The sequence below is a fragment of the Pantherophis guttatus genome, chromosome 2 (genome assembly GCF_059756535.1).
Source record: "Pantherophis guttatus breed Tessera chromosome 2, ASM5975653v1, whole genome shotgun sequence".
NCBI lineage: Eukaryota > Metazoa > Chordata > Lepidosauria > Squamata > Colubridae > Pantherophis > Pantherophis guttatus.
The window spans coordinates 107501225-107525389 of NC_142064.1; the positions used below are offsets into that span (position 1 = coordinate 107501225).

General features: G+C 38.7%; 1 protein-coding gene across 2 annotated transcripts; it reads left to right on the plus strand.

Annotated features, from left to right (window-relative positions):
* The first annotated feature begins 316 nt into the window (after positions 1-316).
* C2H19orf38 (chromosome 2 C19orf38 homolog) lies at positions 317-14319 on the plus strand. 2 transcript variants are annotated; one of them, XM_034411214.2, is made up of 7 exons: positions 317-397; positions 1457-1780; positions 6894-6986; positions 9138-9159; positions 9535-9578; positions 11770-11807; positions 13022-14319. In XM_034411214.2, the coding sequence occupies exons 1-7, from the start codon at positions 352-354 to the stop codon at positions 13151-13153; spliced, it is 699 nt and encodes a 232-aa protein (XP_034267105.1). In that variant the 5' UTR covers positions 317-351; the 3' UTR covers positions 13154-14319. The 2 variants fall into 2 exon arrangements, with proteins under 2 accessions (XP_034267105.1, XP_034267106.1); XM_034411215.2 differs by lacking the exon at positions 6894-6986 and having other exon boundaries at positions 13022-13269.
* Positions 14320-24165: the final 9846 nt, after the last annotated feature.

The window sequence follows — 24165 nt, forward strand, 5'->3', positions numbered from 1 at the left end:
ATTTTAACATTTTAGAACTTTATTTTGAAAGATATATGGAGTATTAATTTTTTTAATGTCATGTTTTGAAATTTGTTCAGATTGCCCAAACTGATGGCTATGGACTTTAAACCAAGTAATCCATTTAGATTTTGTCCTCCATGGTTTGATGAGACCACAATTTGAGAAGGAATCTATAAAATTGATTTGTAGCAGGAAGTAGAAACGCCTTGCAAAGAGACAAAGTGCAATTTCCTCAAATGGCAAAACTCCTCATTAAGCAAGCATGTTCTCCTTTTTGTTATTTCAATCTTACAAAACTTTGTTGTAAGTTAATGGTATTTCCCATATCTGTCTGCAAAAGATAACGAGATGTTCCATAGTAATGTGGAGTTGAAAATTATTTTTCTTCTAACTGGTATGTTTTTTTCTTTTCTCTTATATCCATTTCTAAATGCTATCATAAATAAATGGAAAGTGAAGGCATATAATTAGCACAGTTATCCTTACTATTTAACCAAGATTTGAAAACCTAGGGGAGACAATATGAATGCAACTGCACCCTGTGTGTAGTCCTCAATGGAATTATGTCTGCATGGAGGAAAGCATGCAGTAAGATACCTCAAGATTCTGTCTTGGGCCCAGTACTCTTTAAGATATTCATAAATGATTTAGATGAGGGGATAGAAGGGGAACTTAACAAATTTGCCAACCTGGGGCTAACACTTTGGAAGATAGACTCAAGAGTCAGAAGGATCTTGACAGACTTCAGCATTGGGTCCTACCAGGAAAATGCAGTTCAGTGGTGAAAAAAATAAGGTCCTGCACTTAAGTAGGAAAAACCAAATGCATAGATACAGCTTAAGTGGGATATGGCTCAACAGTAATACCTGTGAGAGAGATTTATGAGTCCTCCTGGACCACCACTGAAGTATAAGCTACCAATATGCTGCAGCTGCCAAAATAGCCAATGCCATCCTAGGCTGCATCAACATAGGGATAGCATCAAGATCACAAAAAGTAATCTGCTTTATACCACACTAGTGAGGCCACTCTTGGAATACTACATTCATTTCTGATGCAGATGATACAAAAACGATGCTGAGGACCTTTTCTAACATATTAAAAATTACAGTTTGATAATGAATGAGTAGGGGATTGGACTAGAAGACCTCCAAGGTCCCTTCCAACTCTGTTATTCTGAATTTTGGAGGTTTCCAGGACTGTCTGCAAGATTTTGTGGGGCTGTACTTTGCCCAAAACAAACAGCTTGCGAACTACACTTCATTCTTCTAAAAAACTACTCTGATTTATTTTGTCATTTGTTGGAAATATTTATAAGACTGATTAATATCATTTCATAAATTGAAACCTTGCCAAAATGGCATGAATTTGTATCCATAATTGTTGTTTTCTAATATTTTAATACAATGTCTATAAATTTCAGTCCTTCGCATTCTATTTTATGCTGTTTTAGGTTGCATGGCAGCTTTCCGCCGATTTCCCTCTCCACATATTTTCCTGAATGTTCTTTCTGATGAAGTGACTGAAGGAGATTCTCTCAAGATAGCATGTTTTGCACCCAGTAAATACATGGATGGTTGGTTTTTTTTGTTCAAGAATAATGAATCCAAGGCACTGAAGACTTTGCCTGCTGCAGAGGCTCAGCATAATGTTACCTTCCTTCTGGAAAATGTGAAGACTAGAGATGGGGGCAGGTATAGATGTCAGTATGGGCTCTATAATGGGAGTCAGTTGCAGGAGTCTGAATTTAGCCAAGTCCTGGAGATTACAGTGAAGGGTAAGTATTTCTCAAACAATGTGAAAAAATGTTTAGGCAGTAGGATGGGCAAGAGTTGTACTCACTCTGTTTGGAAATCATTTTTCCCATTTTTAATGTAAAGTGAAATTAATATAATGAGCCTTCAATTAACAAGTGTTGGATGGAATATCACAAATCTGCAATCAGACTTTACACCTGAAATAATAGACAAATCGTTTTTTCTGACATTCGTCAAGACAACAGAGTCTTTTTTCATTATTAATGATAGCATTTTGTACATAATTATTCAATTGTTACTTTATGTCATTTATGTCATTTGCATAAAACATCAATTATATAATTACTCATCTATGTAAATTACATTAACTACATCAGTTTAGATTTAATAAACATTTGTATTTAATGGACACTCTTTTACCTGAAATAATCTGTTAAATTGAGTGAGCAACTCTGGATAGTCTGGGCGGATCTGGGGCCCTGAACTTGCTGACACTGGAGGGCCAAAATCTTGTGGGCTGAGGAAGGTGAATGTTGTGGCAGCCCCTCTTTCTCAGCTGCTGAGGGAGGGGTTTTGTGGGCCACAGTGGTCTTTGTCCTTCCAGGCACCAATGCCAGTCTTTTGAAGTCGAGGGAGGCCCATGGTAGCTCTTTTCCTTTTGCTTCTTCCTTGGCTGTTTCTTAACTTTGTTTGTCAGTGTTGGTCACCATGATATAAAAAAGATGTTAAGACTCTGGAAAGGGTGCAGAGAAGAGCAACAAAGATGATTAAGAGGCTAAAACATACAAAGAACGGTTGCAGGAATTGGGTATGTCTAGTCTAGTGAAAAGAAGAACTAGCAAAAGAAGAAAACTGTGACATGATAGCAGCCTTCCAATATCTGAGGAGCTGCCCCAAAGAAGAGAGAGTAAATTTATTCTCCAAAGCACCTGAAGGCAGGACAAGAAGCAACAAATGGAAACTAATTAAGGAGAAAAGCAACCTTCTTCTAAGGAGAAACTTCCTAATAGTGAGAACAATTAATCACTGGAGAACAGCTTGCCACGAGATGTTGTGGGTGCTCCATCACTGGAGACTGTTAAGAAGAGACTAGACAGCCATTTGTCTGAAATGGTATAGGGTCTCCTGCTTGAGCAGGGGTTTGGACTAGAAGACCTCCAAGATCCCTTCCAACTCTGATATTCTGTAATTCTAATTCTGTAAATTATATAAAGTTTTATGGTAAATTATTGATGGCAGGAATAAGCTAATATTTCCTTGCCTGGTTGATCTATAAAGCTAAAATCCCCAATTTTTCCCCTTGAACTTTTCAAAAACACAAAACATGGTCCAAATTCTTGATTCTATGCACTCTATCAGTATCAACTGTACCCCTGTAGCACCAAGTAAGATAGAAAATTGGGTGCAGCCCTGGGTCAAAACACATTTTTCCCCTACTATAGGTAATCCTTGACTTACAAAAGTTCATTTAATGACAATAAAAGTCATAAAATGAGGCAAAACTCACTTAACAAATGAATTGCTTAGCAACATAAATTTTGGGCTCAACTGTGATCGTACGTTAAGGACTATCTTTATACAAAATTTAATTGAAGTAGTAGTATAGTTTTGCAATGCTGGCCCCTTTCTGTACTTTCAAGTCAGTCTTCACTCTTAGTGACTGTCTGGACAAGTCCTGCAGTTTTCTTGGCAAGATTTCAGAAGTGGTTTGCCACTGCCTTCCAAAGTCACCCAGATGGCTGGCTTTATGCCTAAGGCAGGGTTAGAACTCATAGTCTCACAGTTTCCAGCTTGGAACCTTAATGTGGGCATATTTTTCTGTGGGATCGGGGCAGTGGTGGGATTCAACCCACTTAACTGGTTCGCCGAAAATGTGGCATGGCTTCTGTGCATTCATGCGCGCATGGCTTCCGCGCATGCACAGCTTCCCCCACACGGTGAGGGCCTTTTGGGGCCTGCTCCGCTCCATCTCTGCTTTCCAGGACAGCGGCTACTTCTCTCCACTGCTGCTCTTGCTAGGAGAGAGAGCGTCTCTTGTGCAATTTAGAAGCAGTGAGCTGCTGTTTTTGTTTAAGTCCCATCTGGAAAGCGCACAGCACAGAGAAGCAGCAGCCATGTTGAATGTGTATGGGACTTAGAGGAAAGTGGCAGCTCACAGCTGCTAAATTGCACAAGAGATGCTCTCTCTCTCCCAGCAAGAGCAGCAGCAGAGAGAAACAGCTGCTGACCTGGAGACCACATGGAGCATCTCTGCGAGCAAGTAAGCCTCGGCAAGCAGGGCCGGATTTTCCTATAGGCTAACTAGGCTTCAGCCTAGGGCCTCAAGATCAAGAGGGGCCTACACAGTGGTAGGATTCTGGGGGCGGGGGGGGGCCGGGGAGCCAGCAATTTAACAAAGGGTTCGGTGTTGTTTTTTTTTGTAATTTTATTGGCCCACGGAGCTTCAGCATAGGCTAATTGGCCTCCCGGCTCTCAGCTGATTTGTCTCCGCTGTTTTGCTCAGGGCTCTTCTGCTTCCTTGCAAAGAAACGAAACTGAAACTGCTTTGCTGTTGCTGCAAGGTTGGAAAATTAGGCAGGCAGAATTCTTTTCTTTTTCCTCACCAAAAAAGGTACGTGCAAACAATGGGAAATTTAGAGAAAAAGAGGAGAGTTCAGGATTTTAAAACACAAAAGAAAAAAAGCTCTATTTAACTAGGGAATTGTAATAATTGAGATACTATTAATTGTATATTGTGTTGAAAGCAGAAATGGTTAAGTTGTGGTTTAAATTTATGAACCAGCCAAATACTCTGTTCAAAGAAAATACATTGTATGTTTGTATGTGTGTTTCTAATTATTGTTATTTATTCATATTTGTTCTCTTTTATTCTTTAAAGTTTAACAATTCATTCTTTATCTTAATATCTTTATATTTGTTTGGGGTTGGCTTTCTTCCCTTTCATCTTTTTTATGGTACAGCAATCTTTCTCCTCAAACCTACCACCTCTCTCTTTTCTTTCCTTCTTACTTTCTCTTCCTCCCCCTCTTCTTCTCCTCCCTACTTCCTCTTCCTTTCTCCTTCTCCTCCTCTCTTCCTCCCTCTCTTACCCTCACTCCTACTCTAATTTCCCTTCCCTTCCTTCATCCCTCTCTATTGCTGTATCCTTTTATGCATATGGACTACTCAGAGGGCTGAAAAAGTTATTTCTGACTGGTCCTCGCACTTTTGACCAGTCCTCGAACTTACGACTGTCCTCACATTTTACGTTTTTGCCCTATCTTGTCACCATGGTGAAGAGAAGCAGTTGTGAAATGAGTGACATGGTAGTTAAGAATGCTACAATGGGCATAAATGATGACCAGTCATAAGTGCGAAGACCGGTCAAAAGTGCGAGGACCTGTCAGAAATCACTTTTTTCAGCCCTCTGGGTAGTCCTTTTGTGCATATGGACTACTCAGAGGGCTAAAAAAGTTATTTTTGACTGGTCCTCGCACTTTTGACCAGTCCTCGAACTTACGACTGTCCTCACATTTTACGTTTTTGCCCTATCTTGTCACCATGGTGAAGAGAAGCAGTTGTGAAATGAGTGACATGATTGTTAAGAAAGCTGCACGGGCATAAATGTGAGGATGGTCATAAGTGTGAGGACCGGTCAAAAGTGCGAGGCCCAGTCAGAAATGACTTTTTTCAGCCCTCTGAGTAGTCCCTATGCACATAGCCACGCCCACCCGGTCACATGATGAGCTACCCACGCCTACACAGTCATGTGACCAGCTAGCCACGCCCACCCAGTCACATGATTGCCAAGCCACACCCCCAACTAAGCCATGCCCACAGAACCTGTTGTTAAAAAAATTGAATCCCACCACTGGTGAAAGGGCCTCATAAGTGGAATAGCCTAGGGCCTCTTTTCATCTAAATCCGGCCCTGTCGGCAAGGGATGGCTGCAAGATCTCCACTGCAGCGCTTTAGGTAAGAAGAACCTGGACATAGTTTGAAGCTAGAGGGGGATGGCAGAGAGCAGGCGGCAGCTCCCAGGCAAGGCCAGAGCTGGGGAATGACACAGCTGGTTTATCCCCGACCTGTCTGAGGTGGGCAGCGAGTGGGCAGTGGCTCCATGGCAAGGCTGGAGCCAGGGAATGCTGTGTCCCTGGGCCCTGACCCGAGGCGAAGGGCGAGCGGGCAGCATGCTTACCTTTGGTGAGCAGAGCGGGCGAGGCACGGAGATGAAGCACAGAGATTAGCTGGACCGCGTGGTGAAGGGAAGATAATATATAGGGCAGGGCAGGGCAGGGTGGGGTGGGGTGGGGTGGGCGGGGCTAGCCAGTGGTCAATTTTACTGGTTCTCTGAACTGCCCAAAATCATAACAACTGGTTCTCCCGAACTGGTCCGAACCAGCTGAATCCCACCCCTGGATCAGGGATAGTACCTAGTCCTCTCACCTTGTGTTTCAGCTCTTCCTTCCTTCCTTCCTCATCTGATCCCCCAAAGGTAAGTGCTACAGCAAAAGCTTTCCTTGCCAACAGTAATTTTCCCCACTTTGGGGCTTCCAGGCATATTGGACTCTCCTCAGCTCCCTTCATTCCTATGTAGCAGCAACAAAAGGGTTGTCCAGCTTGGCAAAAGTATCCTCTCTGAAAAGTGACCAACAAGTGTTGGAGAAATTAGATTTGAGGATATGCCATGCTGGGCTGCCTGGCTCTAGCTTGGCAGAAGCTATCCAGACATTGGACATTTTCTTCCACCTTTCTTGTTTATTTAAAGGATATCCACCCTTGTTTTTTCACTTCTGGAGGTAAGCAGTTGTTGGTTATTGATATAGCCAATGTTTCTGGCCAGGAAACTCCAGCTCCCAATAGAAGTCCCACAAGCAGGACTGCTATGGGAAAGATGGAAACTTGTTATACTGCATTATATTTTATTGTGTTGTACTAATCTAGATGAAAAGTTAATATATATTGCTAGTCCATATATTATATGCTATACACTACTGTATCTGAGGCAGAACTGGGGTTGGAGAAACAGACAGTGATTGGGAAGAGAAAGAGGAACCTTCTGCTTTCTCTATTACCTAAAGAAAAGAAAGGATAAGGATGCACTCTTCTTTTATTATTTTCTGTAACTGTATCTGATCTTTCCTCCATTTCCAGGTGCAGCCTGGTTTCTCCCCATTACCTTTTGTGTAACTGGAATTCTGCTTTTGGTTCTGATCCTCTCTGCAGCTGTGGGAACAACCGCATACTGTAGGTGGAATGCAGGAACTGGGTGTCTATTTCAGACTGACTAGTACAGATGCTGCCTAGGATGGAGACTTCTGGGACATGCTTCTTTCACGTTTAGCCTTTTGACACATACCTGAAAAACAACTCAGCCAAAGCAGCTGTGCTCTGTGACTGCACAGGCTTTATCACCCAATGAGTAGCAATGCTATGCTCTTGACAAAAGGCTAAATGTTTGGCAAACATTTTGGCTTATATTATAAGCCAGTCATTATTAGTTTAATTAGTAATTATAAGTTACTAGTTTGTCTGTGAGCATGGTTGCATGCAGGGGATGTTTTTGTTCTAACATTGTAAAGAGAACATATTTCTTTCTCTTTTAATTTGCATCTTAATAATATCAATGTATGCAAGGGAAAAAAAGGATGAATGTTCCCCAACTGTGGCTACTATTACTTTTAAACTGAGTAATAATCTTTTTGCCTTTCAGCAGGAATGGCCAATTCTTGGCTCAATTTTTTAAAATGAAGATTTTGGATAATTACTGTCAGGCTATTCTAGACAGATGTTTTCTTTATTATCTTCCCATGTCCCAGGCATGATTTTTCCATAATAATATGGAAAAATAATATGTTCATAATAATAATTTTAAAAAACCAATTACCAATTACAAATAGAAGGGGAATGTATCAAATTTGTAGATGATACTAAACTGGCAGGAATAGCCAGCACTCTACATGATAGGGTGAAGATCCAGATGGACATTGGGCCCTATCTAAAAAAATGAAATTCAATGAAGAGAAAAGTAAAGTCCTACAAATACAGATTACTGTAGGTGAAACCTGGCTTAATAGCAATAACTCTGAGAGGGATCTTGGAGTCCTAGTGGTCAATCAATTAAATATGAGCCAGCAATGTCTGACAGCACTCCAAAAAGCCAATGCAACCCTAAGTTGCATTAACATCAAGATCACGTGAGGTACTAGTATTGCTCTATAAAGCCTTAATAAGACCACACCTAGAATATTGCATTCAGTTTTGGTCACCACACTATAAAAAAAAGATGTTGATACTCTAGAAAAAGTGCAGAGAAGAGCAGTCAATATGATTAGGGGGCTGGAGAATAAAACGTACAATGAACGGTTGCAGGAACTGGGCATGGCTAGTCTAGTGAAGGACCAGAGGAGACATGATAGCAGTGTTCCAATATTTGAGGCGCTGCCACAGAGAGGAGGGGGTCAAGGGGGTCCCACCACTGGCTATTTTCCAAAGCACCTGAAGGCCAGACAAGGAATAATGGATGGAAACTGAACAAGGAGAGATTTAACCTAGACATAAGGAGAAAATTTCTGACAGTGATAACAATCAACCAATGGAACAGCTTGCCTTTAGAATTTGTGGGTACTTCATTACTGGAGGCTTTTAAGAATATACTGGCAGCCACTTGTCAAAAATGATATAGGATCTCCTGCTTGAGTAGGGGGTTGGACTAGATGATCTACAAGGTCCCTTCCAACTGTATTATTGTGTATACTACAGTGATATCTGGTCCAGTGTGGACTGTTAGAAAGATAATTGTATCTTCTAGATTTAATTATTTCCTACTAATTAATTATTAAAATAGTTTTATCTGTGATAAAGGAAGAGGTTTTAATTACTGGAATTTCTCTTTGCAGCCTGGTAAACAATTATTTATTTGTAATGTGCTTAAATTACTATGTTTCTATTAAACTTCAAATGTAATAGAAACATATTTTAAAAACATATTAATAAAATACAAGACAGAAATAGAGTGCAAACTTATCAAGGGAGCAAATATTGATGTATTTGATCTGTATAAAGCCAAGCCAGAAATTCTTCCAGGTCAAGAAAATGACTTGAAAATGATTTGGACACATAAAGACAAATTTGTATGTCCCTATGGGAAGCTAAAGGGAGGGAAGAGGAGATATAGTAGAGGTAGACCATCTCCCCATGGATGGGGTAGCATCCTGGAATTAATGTAAAGCAAAGTAGTATAGGCACAAAATAAAGTTTTAAATAGTGAGGCACACTCTGAGCACATTGCTGTTTGATCTTCAATTGATCTTTCTCTAAATGGGTGTGCCAGGCTTTTGTCTCACAGTATTTATAATATTATTTCCTAATGCATCCTCATTTTCCCTTTCTTACTAGTTAAAAGAAGAAAGAAGAAAAGGTGAGAGATTATCCTAAATTATGGTGCTCAGAATTTGTGGTAGGGACCGGGTCACTTGTTGTCTACTTTACTAGAGTATTGATGAGTCCCCTTTGAGATGTTTCCCCTTGAAGAAAATGTTCCCCAGCAAATTGGTACAAATTATTGAAATGCTGCAAAGAAGGCATTGCTGCCAGCTCCTAATAATTGTGAAACACCCATTCCTATTTAATTTTTACAGACCACAAGTCTTATTTTGATACTTGACATAGCCAGTTTTTTCTCTTCCCCTCTCCTTCCCCTATGTCTCCTTCAAATTGCCCTTTTTCAGATTCAATGATGCATTTAGGATGGCCAAATATGACTATTAGTTGATACGATACTTTGTTTGCTTAGGAAGCTGAAGTCCTGCTGGGCAGAAACAAACTATCCCACTGCAGGTATGTAAAATGTAACTGAAGTTCCAATTGCTATGACATATCAGAGCTGGGCAGCCAGGGAGGTGAATTACCAGCAGAGAAAGCTAGAAGTCACCAATACTTGGCTTGGAACTAGTTCTTGTTGGAGTTCACAGATGCCCCTTCCCAGGATCAAAGAAGGTAATGATACCAAATAAGGTAATGATATTTATTGACATGTCAAGGAAGTGCCCCCTCTCAAAGAGCATAATGATGCATATTTAGAAATATTGGACTATTTTTATTCCCAATGTAATATTTAGGTTAGAAGTATTTGTGAAAAAACACATATGAAATGAGAAAGACTCAGCAGAGGCAAGCTATTTGGTTATTGGAAAGAAAGAACTGATAGTTTAATTTAAATTTAAAGAGAGTTTGCACTATGTGTCCCATTCCCCACAACTGAAGAGGAAAACAACCAACATCTGTCTGGTCATATCCCATCACCCAGCTCATTCATTACATGAGGATGACAGTGGATCAATAGCCTCAAAGGAAAGTTTGTAAAGCAAAAGAAATCCCCAGCAATGAGGCAGTTTCTCAGTAGAATTCAAGAAACTGATTGTTGGAGAAAACAGCAATTTAATAGCTTAGCTTTGGATAAAACTTTGTGGAAGGGTAAAGCAATAGATACAATTTACGTAGACTTCTGCAAAGCCTTTGATTCAGTGGTACATGACAAACTACTGTTAAAACTAAGCTCTTACGGCATTTCCGGATCCCTTCACAAGTGGATAGCCGTGTTCCTGTCAAACAGGCAATAAGTAGTCAAAATAGGGAGCGCTCTATCAAACCGTGCACCAGTTAACAGCGGTGTCCCCCAAGGCAGCGTTTTAGGACCCACACTCTTTTTGCTTTACATAAATGACCTTTGCAATCATATTATAAGCAGCTGCGTCCTCTTCGCTAATGATGTAAAACTATTTAACACCACCAACAATACTGCTGCCCTACAAAGTGACCTTAACTATGTGTCAGAATGGTCAAACAATTGGCAATTCCAAATCTCAACTAACAAATGCTCTGTCTTACACATTGGCAACAAAAATCAGAACATCAAAAGCAAGCTGCACGGATATGACCTTGTAGATGACCCTCACTCTGTCAAGGACCTAGGAGTACTCATCTCAAACGATCTAAGCCCCAGAGCTCACTGTAACAGCATTGCCAAAAAAGCATTAAGAGTTGTTAACCTAATTTTGCAAAGCTTCTTCTCCAGTAACACTGTACTGCAAACTAGGGTATACAAAACCTTTGCCAGACCAATCCTTGAATACAACTCGTCTGCCTGGAATCCACACTGTATATTGGACATTAATACAATTGAGCAGGCCCAGAGGTATTTCATGAGAAGAGTACTCCACTCCTCTGCTCACAATAGAATACCTTATGCCACCAGGCTTGAAATTTTGGGCTTGGACAACCTTGAGCTACGCTGCCTATGGTTTGACCTAAGCATAGTACACAAAATTATCTGCTACAACATCCTACCTGTCAACGACTACTTCAGCTTCAACCACAATAATACACGGGCAAACAATAGATACAAACTGTTCCAAACTCGATTGCAGAAAATACGACTTCTGCAATAGAGTGATCAAGGCCTGGAATTCTCTACCTGACTCTGTTGTTACATCCTCAAACCCCCATAGCTTCAACCTTAAACTGTCTACCGTGGTCCTCACACCATTCCTAAGAGGTCTGTAAGGGGACATGCATAAGCGCACCAGTGTGCCTACCGTCCCTGTCCTACTGTCCCCATTTATTTGTACTCATTTCCTGTGTTCATATCCATGTTTATACATAAACCTGTTATCTTGTACACGTTTGATAAACTAAAAAAAATAAAAAAAAAAATAAATAGAATCATGTTTCCACGAGAAGGCAGTGCTCAAACCTCCTTCTTGTCTAAACCTTGCCATGGTGACTTCTATTTTTTGTTTGCTGTCTTCCCACAGCCATAAAAAGATGCAATTTGGGTATGTTTAGAGAGAACCAGATATATTCATTTATTGAAATAATGAAAAAGCATAATCTGTAACAGTAGGTAAAAATCAGTAAAAGAAATTAATTAATTACCAATAATCCTACTTCTATGTAGGTGTAATAACATCCTTAAAAATAAACCTATTTAGAGTTTAAGATGTTTATATGACATTGTTTCTTCTCACAGAGACATCCTTTGACAACTGTATGTTCATCATTTCAGAGGTAAGCTATCGAAGAATTGGTGGGCAGGTCACGTCACTTGAAGAAGTGACACCTTAAGAAGTAACTCATCACATCTAGGTAGAACTAAGGAGAAAATTTATAATGGTTAGAGCAATTAACCAATGGAATAGCTTGTCTTCAGAATTTGTGGGAGCTCCATTACACGACCCCCTGCGCTCCCACCGCTTTTGGCCCGCGATGGCCCGGTGGGCCTGTTTTTTGCCCTCCCCAGGCTTCAGAGGCTTTCTAGGAGCCTGGGGAGGGCGAAAACGGCCTTCCCCACCCCCACCCTCAGAAACAGCCTGTTTTCCAATTTCTGGTGGGCCCAAAAGGCCCGAAAATCAGCTGGCTGGCATACGCATGCACTCTGGAGCTGAGCTAGGGCAACACTCGCGTGCCCACAAATATGGCTCCCTGTGCCACCTGTGGTACGCGTGCCATAGGTTTGCCATCATGGGTATAGGGTCTCCTGCTTGAGCAGGAGGTTGGACTAGAAGATATCCAAGGTCCCTTCCAACTCTATTATTTTCTATGTTCTAAAAGTGAATACAGAATACCAGAGTTGGAAGGGGACTGGAAGGTTTTCCAGTCCCTTCTTGAAAATGTCCAGTGATGGAGCACCCAGAACTTCTGAAGGCAAGTTATTCCATTGGTTAATTGCTCTAACTGTATGTATGTATGTATGTCCCAGGGATGTGGTGGCTCAATGGCTAAGATGCTGAGCTTGCCGATTGAAAGGTCGGCAGTTCAGCAGTTCGAATCCCTAGTGCTGCAGAACGGGGTGATTTCCCGTTACTTGTCCCAGCTTCTGCCAAACTAGCAGTTCGAAAGCACATAAAAAATGCAAGTAGAAAAATAGGGACTACTTTGGTGGGAAAGTAACAGCCTTTGGCATTTAGTCATGCCAGCCACATGACCACGGAGACATCTTTGGACAGCGCTGGCTCTTTGGCTTTGAAACAGAGATGAGCACTGCTCCCTAGAGTCGTGAATGACTAGCACATATGCACGAGGGGAGCCTTTACCTTTTTATGTATGTATATATGTACTGTATGTATGTATGTATGTATGTATGTATGTATGTATGTATGTAACCTCACCAGTGCAAGTCAGATTTCGGTTATGTCTGGAGTTTATCCTCATGCTTTTTTTCATCATCTAACATTTTTTGTAACTTTCCCTTTCTCATCTTTTGATCTTTTTTATTCCACAAGAAATCAAACCAGGAAATCAGACCAACAATAGAAAACCCAGGTGCTTCAATCTCCTCAGCCACCAGCCCAAGACTAGTATCCAGAATCTCCCTGGAAAAGCAAGATTTCTCCACATTCAGAGCATCAGAATGAAATCCTAAATGAAAACATATCATACAGCCTTAGTATAAAACTATAAAAAGAATTAGATAACCTTCTGCACCAAAGAGTTTGCTCACCTTTTCTAAGCAATGGGATAGAGAGGCACCTGCAACTAATTACATTAAGCCCAAAATGTGGTTTACAATGTCAGGTTGGAAATTCTGCTGACAAATACAAATGGAGTGGACTTTGCATTGGAATTTCGTGATGCATAATTTCATTGTTTGTCTCCTATGGACTGACATAGTGGGACATTCAGAATATGTTTCTTAGTTCAAAGCAATAAAGGTTTGTGACATATTAAAGACTAACATGTTTATTAAGGCATTAAGAAAATAATAAACATGGAAAATCATAACATGTTCAACTGAAACAAATTAAAATGTTAAATTGCTGGTTTAAAATGTACCATGAATTCAATTAAATCAGACTTAATTTAGTTTGTGGGTTTTAAAATAAATAAATCTATTGCTAGTATGGTTGAATAATTCCTACAATTTTCTGTAAATAATTATCTTCCACTGAAAATGAAATTAATTTTTATATTTCAGAAACCTTTGCCTCCACATTTGTTTTATTTCCTAGACCATTTTTTTCTAAGATTCTCATATTGGGGTGGGTGTGAATCCAATTTGAAAAAGTTTGTTTGTTGTTCACGTTTTGTTTGTTGAATGAGCCACATTGAATGAGTCCACACAATATCCTAAAGCAAAATCCTATAAGCCATGTTATTATTTGGTGTGGTATGTGAACCCAGGCACTGAGACCACAATCCTGAAACAATTTAAAGTCTCTCCTATTCTTGGCATCTTGTGTTCAGCAGGTGGCCTTAAAGTGATCTTCTGCTCTCAGAAACTGAAATCTGCACTCATTTCCATCAGTACATCTGATTGGAAAGACAAACTGGTTCAGATGGTTCTATAGTCCAGACAGATTATTTGCTTGAACATTTAAATACTAACCTATTTGCTGTCTTCCACTAACACAAGGAAAAAATGGTTTATTATCAGTAATATTTTTATCCAGTTCAACAATGTTTATCTACTCCTATATTCCTCTGCTGTTTTTGAACAGTTTGTTAATTTGTGACAAAAATGTTTAGATATTCCTGCTGTTTCTTCCATATCTTCTAAAGATTAAAGATGAAACTCATTTTTTCTTGGTGGTGGTTTATTCTCCGAGCTTGCTGTTTGGCATCTGCATGTTTCATTATCAGGCTAGGCAACATAATCAGTGGATCTTTGGTTGAAGTGTCTTGTTTCAATTCTCCTCTGCTTTTACATGGTCTTGTGTGGTTTACATGTGAGGTCACGTTAAGATGATCACCATCTAGAAAAAAATACTCTTGACACTAAATACTAAATACCTTGACACTAAATTTAATAATATACTGCAGTGTAACTAAAATATCATCCTATGTATCTTCACCCTATTACTCATGCAAATATTTATTCTTCTTGCCATATTACATTTTTTATTAAGTTATAGGTTATAAAATACAAAATACAAAAGTAAATAAAAGAACAGTGAGAGGGGAGGGGAAAGTGGGACGTGAAGTTAGGAAAGATAGGGGGGTGGAAAAGAAGCATTGACTTCCAACTCTCTCTCTTACAGTAAAATAAGCCATTAACATCAAATCACAGTTTTTTGCTTTTCCATAATAGTATGAACAAGTCATTTCTATACAGTTCTATCAGTTTAATCTGTAAAACACAAAATCAGAGTTACATTCTTTTCCACATCAAGCACAAAGTTCAAAAGCGGTTTCCATGTGGAAACAAAAGTACTTACTGTATTTTTCAGAGTATAAAATGAACCGGAATGTAAGATGCACCTTAGTTTTTGGGGAAGAAAATAGGAAAAAAGAAATTCTGCCTGCCAGGTATTCATCTGGCTAGTGTCCTTAGCCTGGTCAGCTTCAGCACATTAGTTCGCTCGCTGATTTTGAGATTGGGGCTGGTTGGAACTAAAAAACAATTTCTAAAGCACAGCTGATCGTCAGAGGGAGCAGCAATTAGAAAAGCAGGCAAAGTGCGGAAGATCTCTTCGCTCACAAGGGCCACATTGGAGCTGAAAAACAGCTTCAAAAGCACAGCTGATTTCCGGAGGGCGCTCCAGTGACTAAAGCAAGTGAAGCATGGAAGGGGTAAGAGAAGGCAGTAGCTGTTCCGGGTAGCCATTTTAGATACCATGCGTCGCACTTTCAGCCTCCAAACGCATTGCGTTTTCGGGCAGCAATCAAGGGTGATGTGCTTTGGCGATCCTCATAGCCTTGAAGGGCTCTAAAACAGAGCATTTGGAGGCTGAAAACGTGACACACGGACACCAAAAACCCAAGCCATTGTCAGTGGCAATGTCTGCAGCCAGGAAGAGGACGCATGGGGGCTGAAGGGTGGGGGGCGGCAGGTGGGCGGGGTTACATTCAGAGTATAAGACGCACTCAAATTTTCAGCCTCTTTTAGGAGGGGAAAAAGTGCATCTTATACTCCGAAAAATACGGTATGTTCTTTTCTTTAATCAAAGTAGACAGTTTTGCCATTTCCATCAATATCTGCAGCCATTCTTCCATGGTAGGAATCGAAGTGTCCTTCCATTTTGTGCATACAATAGACTTGCTGCTGTCAACATATATAGCAACAAAGTTCAATTTTTTTTCCTCCAGTTCTTTTTCCATGAGACCCAAAAGGAAAAGTTCTGATTTCATTTTTATCTCCATTTTCAGAATTTTCTGTATTAAAATATGAATCATACTACAAAAATGTTTTGCTTTATCACATGTCCACCATAAATGATAAAAAGTCCCTTCTTTATTTTTACTCTTCCAACATTCATTTGACATGACTTTATACATCGTAGATAACTTATCTGGGGTTAAATACCAATGATACATCATCTTGTAGAAATTCTCTTTTAGATTATAATTTAATGTAAATTTTAAATCCTTTGTCCACATATTTTCCCATTGTTCAAGCATCACATTATATCAAAAATTCCTTGCCCACTGAATCATACAATGTTTTCCAAATTCAATTTCAATAACTTTTTATAAATCTTAGCAATATGTTCATTGTTGCCACATAATGAAAGTTCCTATTCATTTTTAACAAAGTCAAATCCATAGTATTTTTTTATCCAATTTGAACTTTTCTTTCAGCTGCTGGTAAGTAAACCAGTGGCAAGCATAACTTTCTGTTTCAAGTTCTTCCCTCAGCTTTAGTATTGGGTATATTTATTCTAACTCCAACTCCTCCAGTCCAACTGTGAGGGCAACCTACAAGTATTAATAAACCTAAAAATACTCACACTGACTACTAGAGGCAGCTGTTGGATCCCATTGTAGGGAATGTTGAACATTCTGATGTTATTCCCAGTAAAATAATCATTAAAATAACTAGCTATTATTGGGACCTAATAGCCTCTAAAATTACCACAATTTTCTAGGCCTGAATTCTATTTTCATTAGACTCTTGCTTAAAGTGTTTTTATTTTGAAGCTTATAAATTTTCACCTAAACTGAATTTGTTTTGGCAGTATATTCAGATAGCTTTCTGTTTATAGATTGCAACACAATCAGTAATTCAGAATTACCTCAGAGACAGCAATATCTGGAGTTATACACATAAGCAGCACTTGATTCACTTGATTTTTTTTTTCCTGAAAGCATCAGAGACTATGTGGGAGGGAGTTGCAGAAGGTTGCTTTATATACTGGAGAAAAAGTTATTCTTTCTGCAAACTTCAAAATTTAATTCATGATGGCACAGATCAGATTTTATTTGCCGATTAATAAACTAGGCAGACCAATACAATTTTCTTTTTTTTTATAGAAACTTTATTGAGGTTTTTTACAAAACAAAAAAAGAAATAAAAAAAAGAGAAAAAGGAAAAACAAACATTCAAACAGAAACATAAAACACATAAGTATAATAACATTTTCAGTTAGTATCGGATGTGCAGTGTTTTAACTATTTACATAAATAGTACTTGGTGACATTTCAACTCACTTTTAACCAATATTTAACACACCTTTAGATCTTTCTTCCATTTTGTCATGCAACCACTTGTACCACCTTTCCCACACCATATAGTAAACTGATTTCTCATCATTTAATTCATAAGTTAATTTAGTCATCTCTGCGCACTCGAGTATTTTCTTGATTGTACGCTCTTCTGGTGGTTGAGTTTTCTCTTTCCAGTACTGTGCGTATGCCAATCTAGCGGCTGTAATTATGTGGACCATTAAATGTGTCATTTCCTTTCTATATGGCTTCTTTATTATTCCCAAGAGGAAAATCTCTGGTGTTAATTCAATATCTTCGTCAGTTATTTCTTGTAATCATCTCCTAATTTTATTCCAGTATCCTTTCGCTTCCGGGCATGTCCACCACATGTGAAAGAAGGTGCCTTGACCATAGCCACATTTCCAACAGTTGGGATGTATATTGGGATATATCTTTGCTAGTCTGGCCGGGGTTAGGTACCATCTATGCAACATTTTGTAATGGTTTTCCTTATATGCCACAGCTCTAGTGAGTTTAAGATTTCTGTTCCATGCCTCCTCCCATTCCCCAAAATTTATATCACGCCCTATATTTTTCTCCCATGCAATTATTTGGTTCTTTGTGACATCTTCGAACTTATCGTCGCCTAATAAATAATTGTATAGTTTTGCCAGAATCTTTTTATTTGTTCCCATCAGGACTTTATCCAATCCATTTGGTCCAAGTTCTAAACCGTATTGTTCTTTATCTCTCTGATATCTGGATTTTACTTGTGAGTAGGTCCACCAATCTAAAATTATTCCTTGCTCTCGTAAGGTGTCATTTGGTTTAAGCCTCCCTCCTTCGTCTAAAATATCTTTGTATCTGCCCATTTTCTCCCTCTCCCACCTATTTGGGTGGGTCAGGGCCTCCATCGTTGAGAGCCAATTTGGGATTTTTTTGTAATATTTTTGCCTAATCTGAGTCCATGTTTGAATCAAGGAGTCTCTAATTTTATGTCTATGGAAATGTGTCTTCCTTTTCTTCTCCGTGTCCCAAATGTGGGCGTGCCAGCCTTTTTGCAAGTCATGGCCTTCTAAAGTGAGAATCCTCTCATTTTCCAGGGTGATCCAGTCTCTTAACCAAACTAGCTTAGCTGCCCTGTAGTATGTTTCCCAATCCGGGAGTCCAAATCCGCCTATATCTCTTTTGCCCCTTAAAATTTTAATGGAAAATCTCGGTTTTTTCCCCTCCCATATAAATTCTCTGATGATTTTGTCTAATTCTAAAAAAAATTTTTTATCTAAATTTATCGGTATATTTTGGAATAAGAATAATATTCTGGGGAGAATGTTCATCTTAATTGTGGCTATCTTGCCCAAAAGTGATAGTCTTATTTTTTTCCAGCTATCTAGGTCTTGTTTCATTTTTCTAATTAGGGGAGTATAATTATCATCTTTCAGGGTCGAACATCTTGATGTAATCCAAATTCCTAGGTATTTAATTTTTTTGGCAACCTGTAATCCTAATACTTCTTCTATCTCGTTCTTCTGGCTCTCAGTTGTGTTCTTGATCAATACTTTGGTTTTAGTTTTGTTCAGTATAAAGCCTGCCACCTCTCCATATTTACTTAATTCCTCTAATACTTTAGGTCCCGATTCTATGGGGTCTTCAAGGATTAGAGCTACGTCGTCCGCAAATGCTTGCGTCTTGTAGGTCTCCTTCCTGATCTTCAATCCTTTTATTTCCTCGTTAGTTCTAATTTTCCAGAGAAGAACTTCTAGGGCCAAAATAAACAATAAGGGGGATAGGGGACAACCTTGCCTTACTCCCTTACTAATTTGGAATGTTTTGGTCTTATCCCCGTTCACCAGGATGCTCGCCTTTTGGTTATTATAAATAGATTTAATCATCATTTCAAAATTTGTTCCGAATTTCATAATCTCAATTTGTTTAATCATAAATTTCCAATTTAGATTGTCAAATGCCTTTTGAGCATCGACAAAAATCAGAGCCATCTGTTTTCCGGGGTGTTCTTCATAATACTCTAGTGTGTCTAACACGATTCTCAAATTATCCCTAATTTGTCTCCCCGGTAAAAATCCGTTCTGGTCTTTGTATATCCAATTATTTAAAATCTTTTTCATTCTTTCTGCCATTATACCCATGAATAATTTGTAGTCAGTATTTAGGAGCGAAATTGGTCTGTAATTTTGGATTTGTTTTAGGTCGGCACCTTCTTTCGGCACAAGTGTAACATGCGCCTCTTTCCATGACTCTGGGATTTTATGGTCTAACAATGCATCATTAAAGATTTCTACTAATTTCGGTTGGAGTGTTTCTTCTAATTTTTTATATATTTCCCTTGGGAATCCGTCAGGTCCTGGCGCTTTATTGTTTTTCAATTTGGAGAGGGCTGTTTTTAATTCTTCAATTATAATCTTTCTGTTGAGCATTTCTTTCTCATCATCAGTTATTTGTGGGAGCTCTGCTTTTATCAAATATTGTTCTATTTTGTCATCCGGTATCTCCTCTTCTTTGTATAGGGATTCATAGTATTCTCTCACCCTATCCCGTTTTCCTTCCTCGTTAGTCAATAATTTGCCCTTAGAGTCTTCTAAGGTATGAATTATTCCCCTTTCATTTTCCTTTTTTAATTTATAGGCCAGCCACCTGCCCGATTTGTTAGTATTCTCAAAAAGATATTGTTTCGTTCTTTTCATTCTTTGTGCCAGCTCTTCTTGCTCCATGATATTTACTTTATGCTTCCACATCATCCAATTTTCTTTAGCAGCTTCATCTTCTGGGTTATCTTGGAGTTTTCTTTCTGATTCTCCTATATGATTTAAGTAGTCTTCCAGGATCTTCCTTTCTTCTTTATTTTTATGTGCAGTATATGAAATCATGACTCCTCTCAGATAGGCCTTCATTGTATCCCATACTATTGCGCAGGATGTGCCTTTGTTTTCATTTTCCTTGAAAAAGAAGTTTATTTCTTCTTTGAATTTTTGTATACAGTCTTTGTCGCCCAATAATTTAGCATTGAACCTCCACCTCCATTGGTATTTTCTCTGAACAGGCTTCCATCTAATTTCTAGTGGATTATGATCTGCCCAATCATTTGGGTTAATTACAGCTGTTCCAATTTCTAACCCCAAATTCCTACTAACCCATGCCATGTCAATTCTGGACCACGACTTTTGTGCATTTGAAAAGAAGGTATATTGCCTATCGTTAGGATGCAAGGTACGCCAAATGTCAATTAGATCTAATTCATCGACTAACTTGAAAAAAGCTCTCGGTAAATTTGTCCTTTTATTTTTTTTTTCTTTATTGCTCTTGTGGTCCTTCTCCGGATCTACAATGCCATTGAAATCCCCTATCATACAGATTTCGTTATATGCCATTTTCACTAATTGTTCATGGAGTTTCTTAAAAAATTCTCCCTGTTTTTTATTTGGGGCATAAATGCCCACTAATAATACCTTGGAATTCCCTCTCTTAATTTCAATCATGAGGATTCTACCTTTTGTATCTTTGAATTTCAATTCTGCTTCAATTCCTTTTTTTACATAAATTACCACCCCCCTCTTCTTTTTCTCTGCCAGCAAATCAAATGTTTGACCGAATTTTTTATATTCTAAACATTTACTCTCTTCTTTTTTTATGTGTACCTCTTGTAAACACATTCTATCAACATTTTGTTTACCTAATTTTGTTAATATTCTTTTCCTCTTTTTGTAATCATTTAGTCCATTGACATTTACGGATATTAGCTTCAAGTCATTCATCTCTATACCTCTATCTGATTATTGGTTCTTGTTTGTTTCTTACGGCCCTTACTGGTTTTGTTTTCTTCTCTTTGGCTTCTTCTTCTTCTTCTGTCTTCTCCTCTGCAGTTGCTTCGTTCGTATTCTGTTGGTGTAGGGCTTCCTCCTCCACTACTGCTGTTTCTAGTTCTTCCTTGCTACCCTGCTCTTCTTCCACACCTCTCAACTGGTCAAGGAAATCTTGTGCTGTACTCAGGCTTTCTATTTTGATTTTTCTTCCTTGCCAGGTTATTAGCATCCCTTCTGGGAGAAGCCACCTGAATAGTATCTTTCTTTTATTCAACTGTATGGCCAAAAATCTGTATCCCTTCCTCATCTCCCGGACTCTTCTTGGTATCTGTTTTAGGATTATTATTTCTTTTCCTCGATATGTTATCTGTTCGTCTCTTGCCATGTTGTATAGAATATCTTTAACTTTTTTCCGTGCGAAGCGGATATGTACTTCTCTAGGAAGCTTGTTCCTTCTTGCGTAGTTAGTCTGGACCCTGTATACGTCGTCCAGCTCCCTAATTATCGCCTATCAGCTCCGCCATCTTTTCACCTAGGTCTTCCTCTTTGTCCTCGACAACATTCTGAAATCGCAAATAGAAGGAAGCCTGGTCCATCTCCAATTGGATTATTGAGTCTTCTAACTCTTTATTTTGACTTGTTAATGTTTGATCCACAATATCTAATTTCTTTTCAGTTTGGTCAATTCTTGTTTCAGCTTTTTGAATTCGTTGTTCATTATTTTTTTTATTTTTATTTTTTTTATTTGATTTATATGCCGCCCTTCTCCGAAGACTCAGGGCGGCTTACAATGTGCTCAGCAATAGCCTTCATCCTTTTGTATATTTATACAAAGTCAGCTTATTGCCCCCACAACTGGGTCCTCAATTTACCTACCTTAGAAAGGATGGAAGGCTGAGTCAACCTTGAGCCTTGGCGAGATTCGAACCCTGCAGTAATTGCAGGCAGCTGGTCTTAATAACCAGCTTAATAACAGGGTGCCTTAAACCCCTGTACTACCAAGGCTCTTATTAACTATTGATGTTTGGATTTCATTCATTTTCTGGTCCAATGCATGTATGTCTGATTTTAATTCGACATGGTTATTTAACAGTTTTTCCTGCATTGCCATCATCGTTTCTTGGATCAGGGTTAATGATGCTTGCAGCGTTTGCATTGCCAGACTTTCTGTTGATTTTTGTGTCACCGGAGAGGTTGTTGTTATAGTGGGATTAGAGGGAGTCTTTTTTCCTGTTTTCCCCACTGTAAATGACATGCTTGTCATTTCTTTCAAAATTTTCTTTTGCTCTCTAATTATCCTATCAATGTTACTCCAAATTCTCATTCACCAGTTAGCGCCTCTATTATCTTTTTTTTCTTAAATATATATTTATATATATATATATTCCTATATCTAATTTTTCCTTCTAAATTTATAAACAAGTATAACTAGCTTAGTAGATATGAGTTAGACAGTTCAATACTATACAATCAATATATCAGTTAATCAACAAGTCACAATCAATGTATCAATATAACAATTAATTTGGCTAAATATTATACTTTTAAATGCTTAAAGTACTATAAATACTGTAAATGGAAATTTTTGAATATTTGATTTTAAATAGAATTACAATTTTAAATACTATAAAAATACTAATAAATACTATAAATGCTAAGCAGCGGAATATATATAGAAAGATTTAGAATATCATAGCTTGAGAGTATATTATATATATCTAGACCAGGAAAATACTGTAATTCTTATATTACTAAATATTAATAAGTTAATATATAAAATATGCAAAGTTACTATAGATACAAGTGAGTATACTTAGATAATTAATTAAATGAATGCAAATCAAATAACACTGTATAATAGTATATCTTGTAAGCAAGTAAAGTCAAGACTTAAATAGCCTAAAAATTAACAGTTCTTATTAATAACACTATTACTATACAGAAGGTCAGGGAGTTGAGGACAGCGTTATAAAAAGTAAAAAGAGTAAAAAGGAAGGCTATCAAGATACAATAAGGGACAAATGGTATTTTCCACAAAGATAAAGTTTTTAGATTTTGATTTATTTATTTTTTTCACTCAGTCATCAATCTCCTCCAATCTCCTCCAATCCTTCCTTAGCCACAGCCAAAGCTCTATGATAAATCTCGCAGCTAGACTGTCTCTATGCCTGTCCTTTTCAGCTTTTGCTCTGTCAGGCTTCTTTAATGGCTGCACTTCCTGTTCTCCAATATAGGCAACTAAAGTCCTATCTTCAGCTTAATTCACCTTCCCGCTATGGCCAGCAAATGAGGAACAAAATTTTTCTGAGTTCTTATGTGTTCCTTGCTCCACCAAACCTCTTTTTACGCAGGCAGTTTCAGCGCCCTCAGACTTTCCTTTTCTGCGCCGGCTAGACGAGCTCTGTGCCTTGGCAAACTGCTCTTTGATCTCCAGCGCTGCTCGTTTCCACTCTGAGCCCCTCACTCTCGTCTACGCCGACCCCTTTTTGATGTTCAAATCCACATAGGCAGGGAAAGTAGGTTTCGATCATGCCACTGCAACCTCTGATCTTCCTTGCTTCCTTCTAGTTGTCAGCTCCCCACAGCTTCAAGTCAGCCATTGAAAGGCTGACTCACTCACGCTGGTTTGACAGAGCTGCCCGGATTTTGCGAAAAGTGCTTGAGCTTCACTTTCTCGCTCGCCGGACTCCCTCTATTGTCCGCGGGGCTCTCCAGGTCCCGCGCCCCCGAAGGGATCCCCAAAACGTGGTGACAGGCGGTGTTGAGGAGTAGCGATCACTCACTCAGCACCATGTCATCACAGCTCACCAACCGGAAGACCAATACAATTTTCATTTATTTACTTTTATTTATCTATCACATTTAGAAACCACCCATCTCCCTCACACAACTGCAATATAATACAGTTCAATATAAAAAGATTTTCTTGATTTATATTCCGTCTTTATTGTTTTTATAAATAACTCAAAGCATTGAACATAATACTCTGTTTTCCTTCTTCCGATCACAACAAAAACTCTGTGAAGTGGCTTCGGCTGAGAGTGACTGGCCCAAATCCCTCAGCCAAGCTTTCATGCCTAAGGCAGGACTAGAACTCGAAGTGGGAATCTGTAGAACTAGCAAAATCCAAACGTCTTTCCTGAATTAAATTGTCCAATTCTTCAGCAAAGCAGTTCTCTATTGAG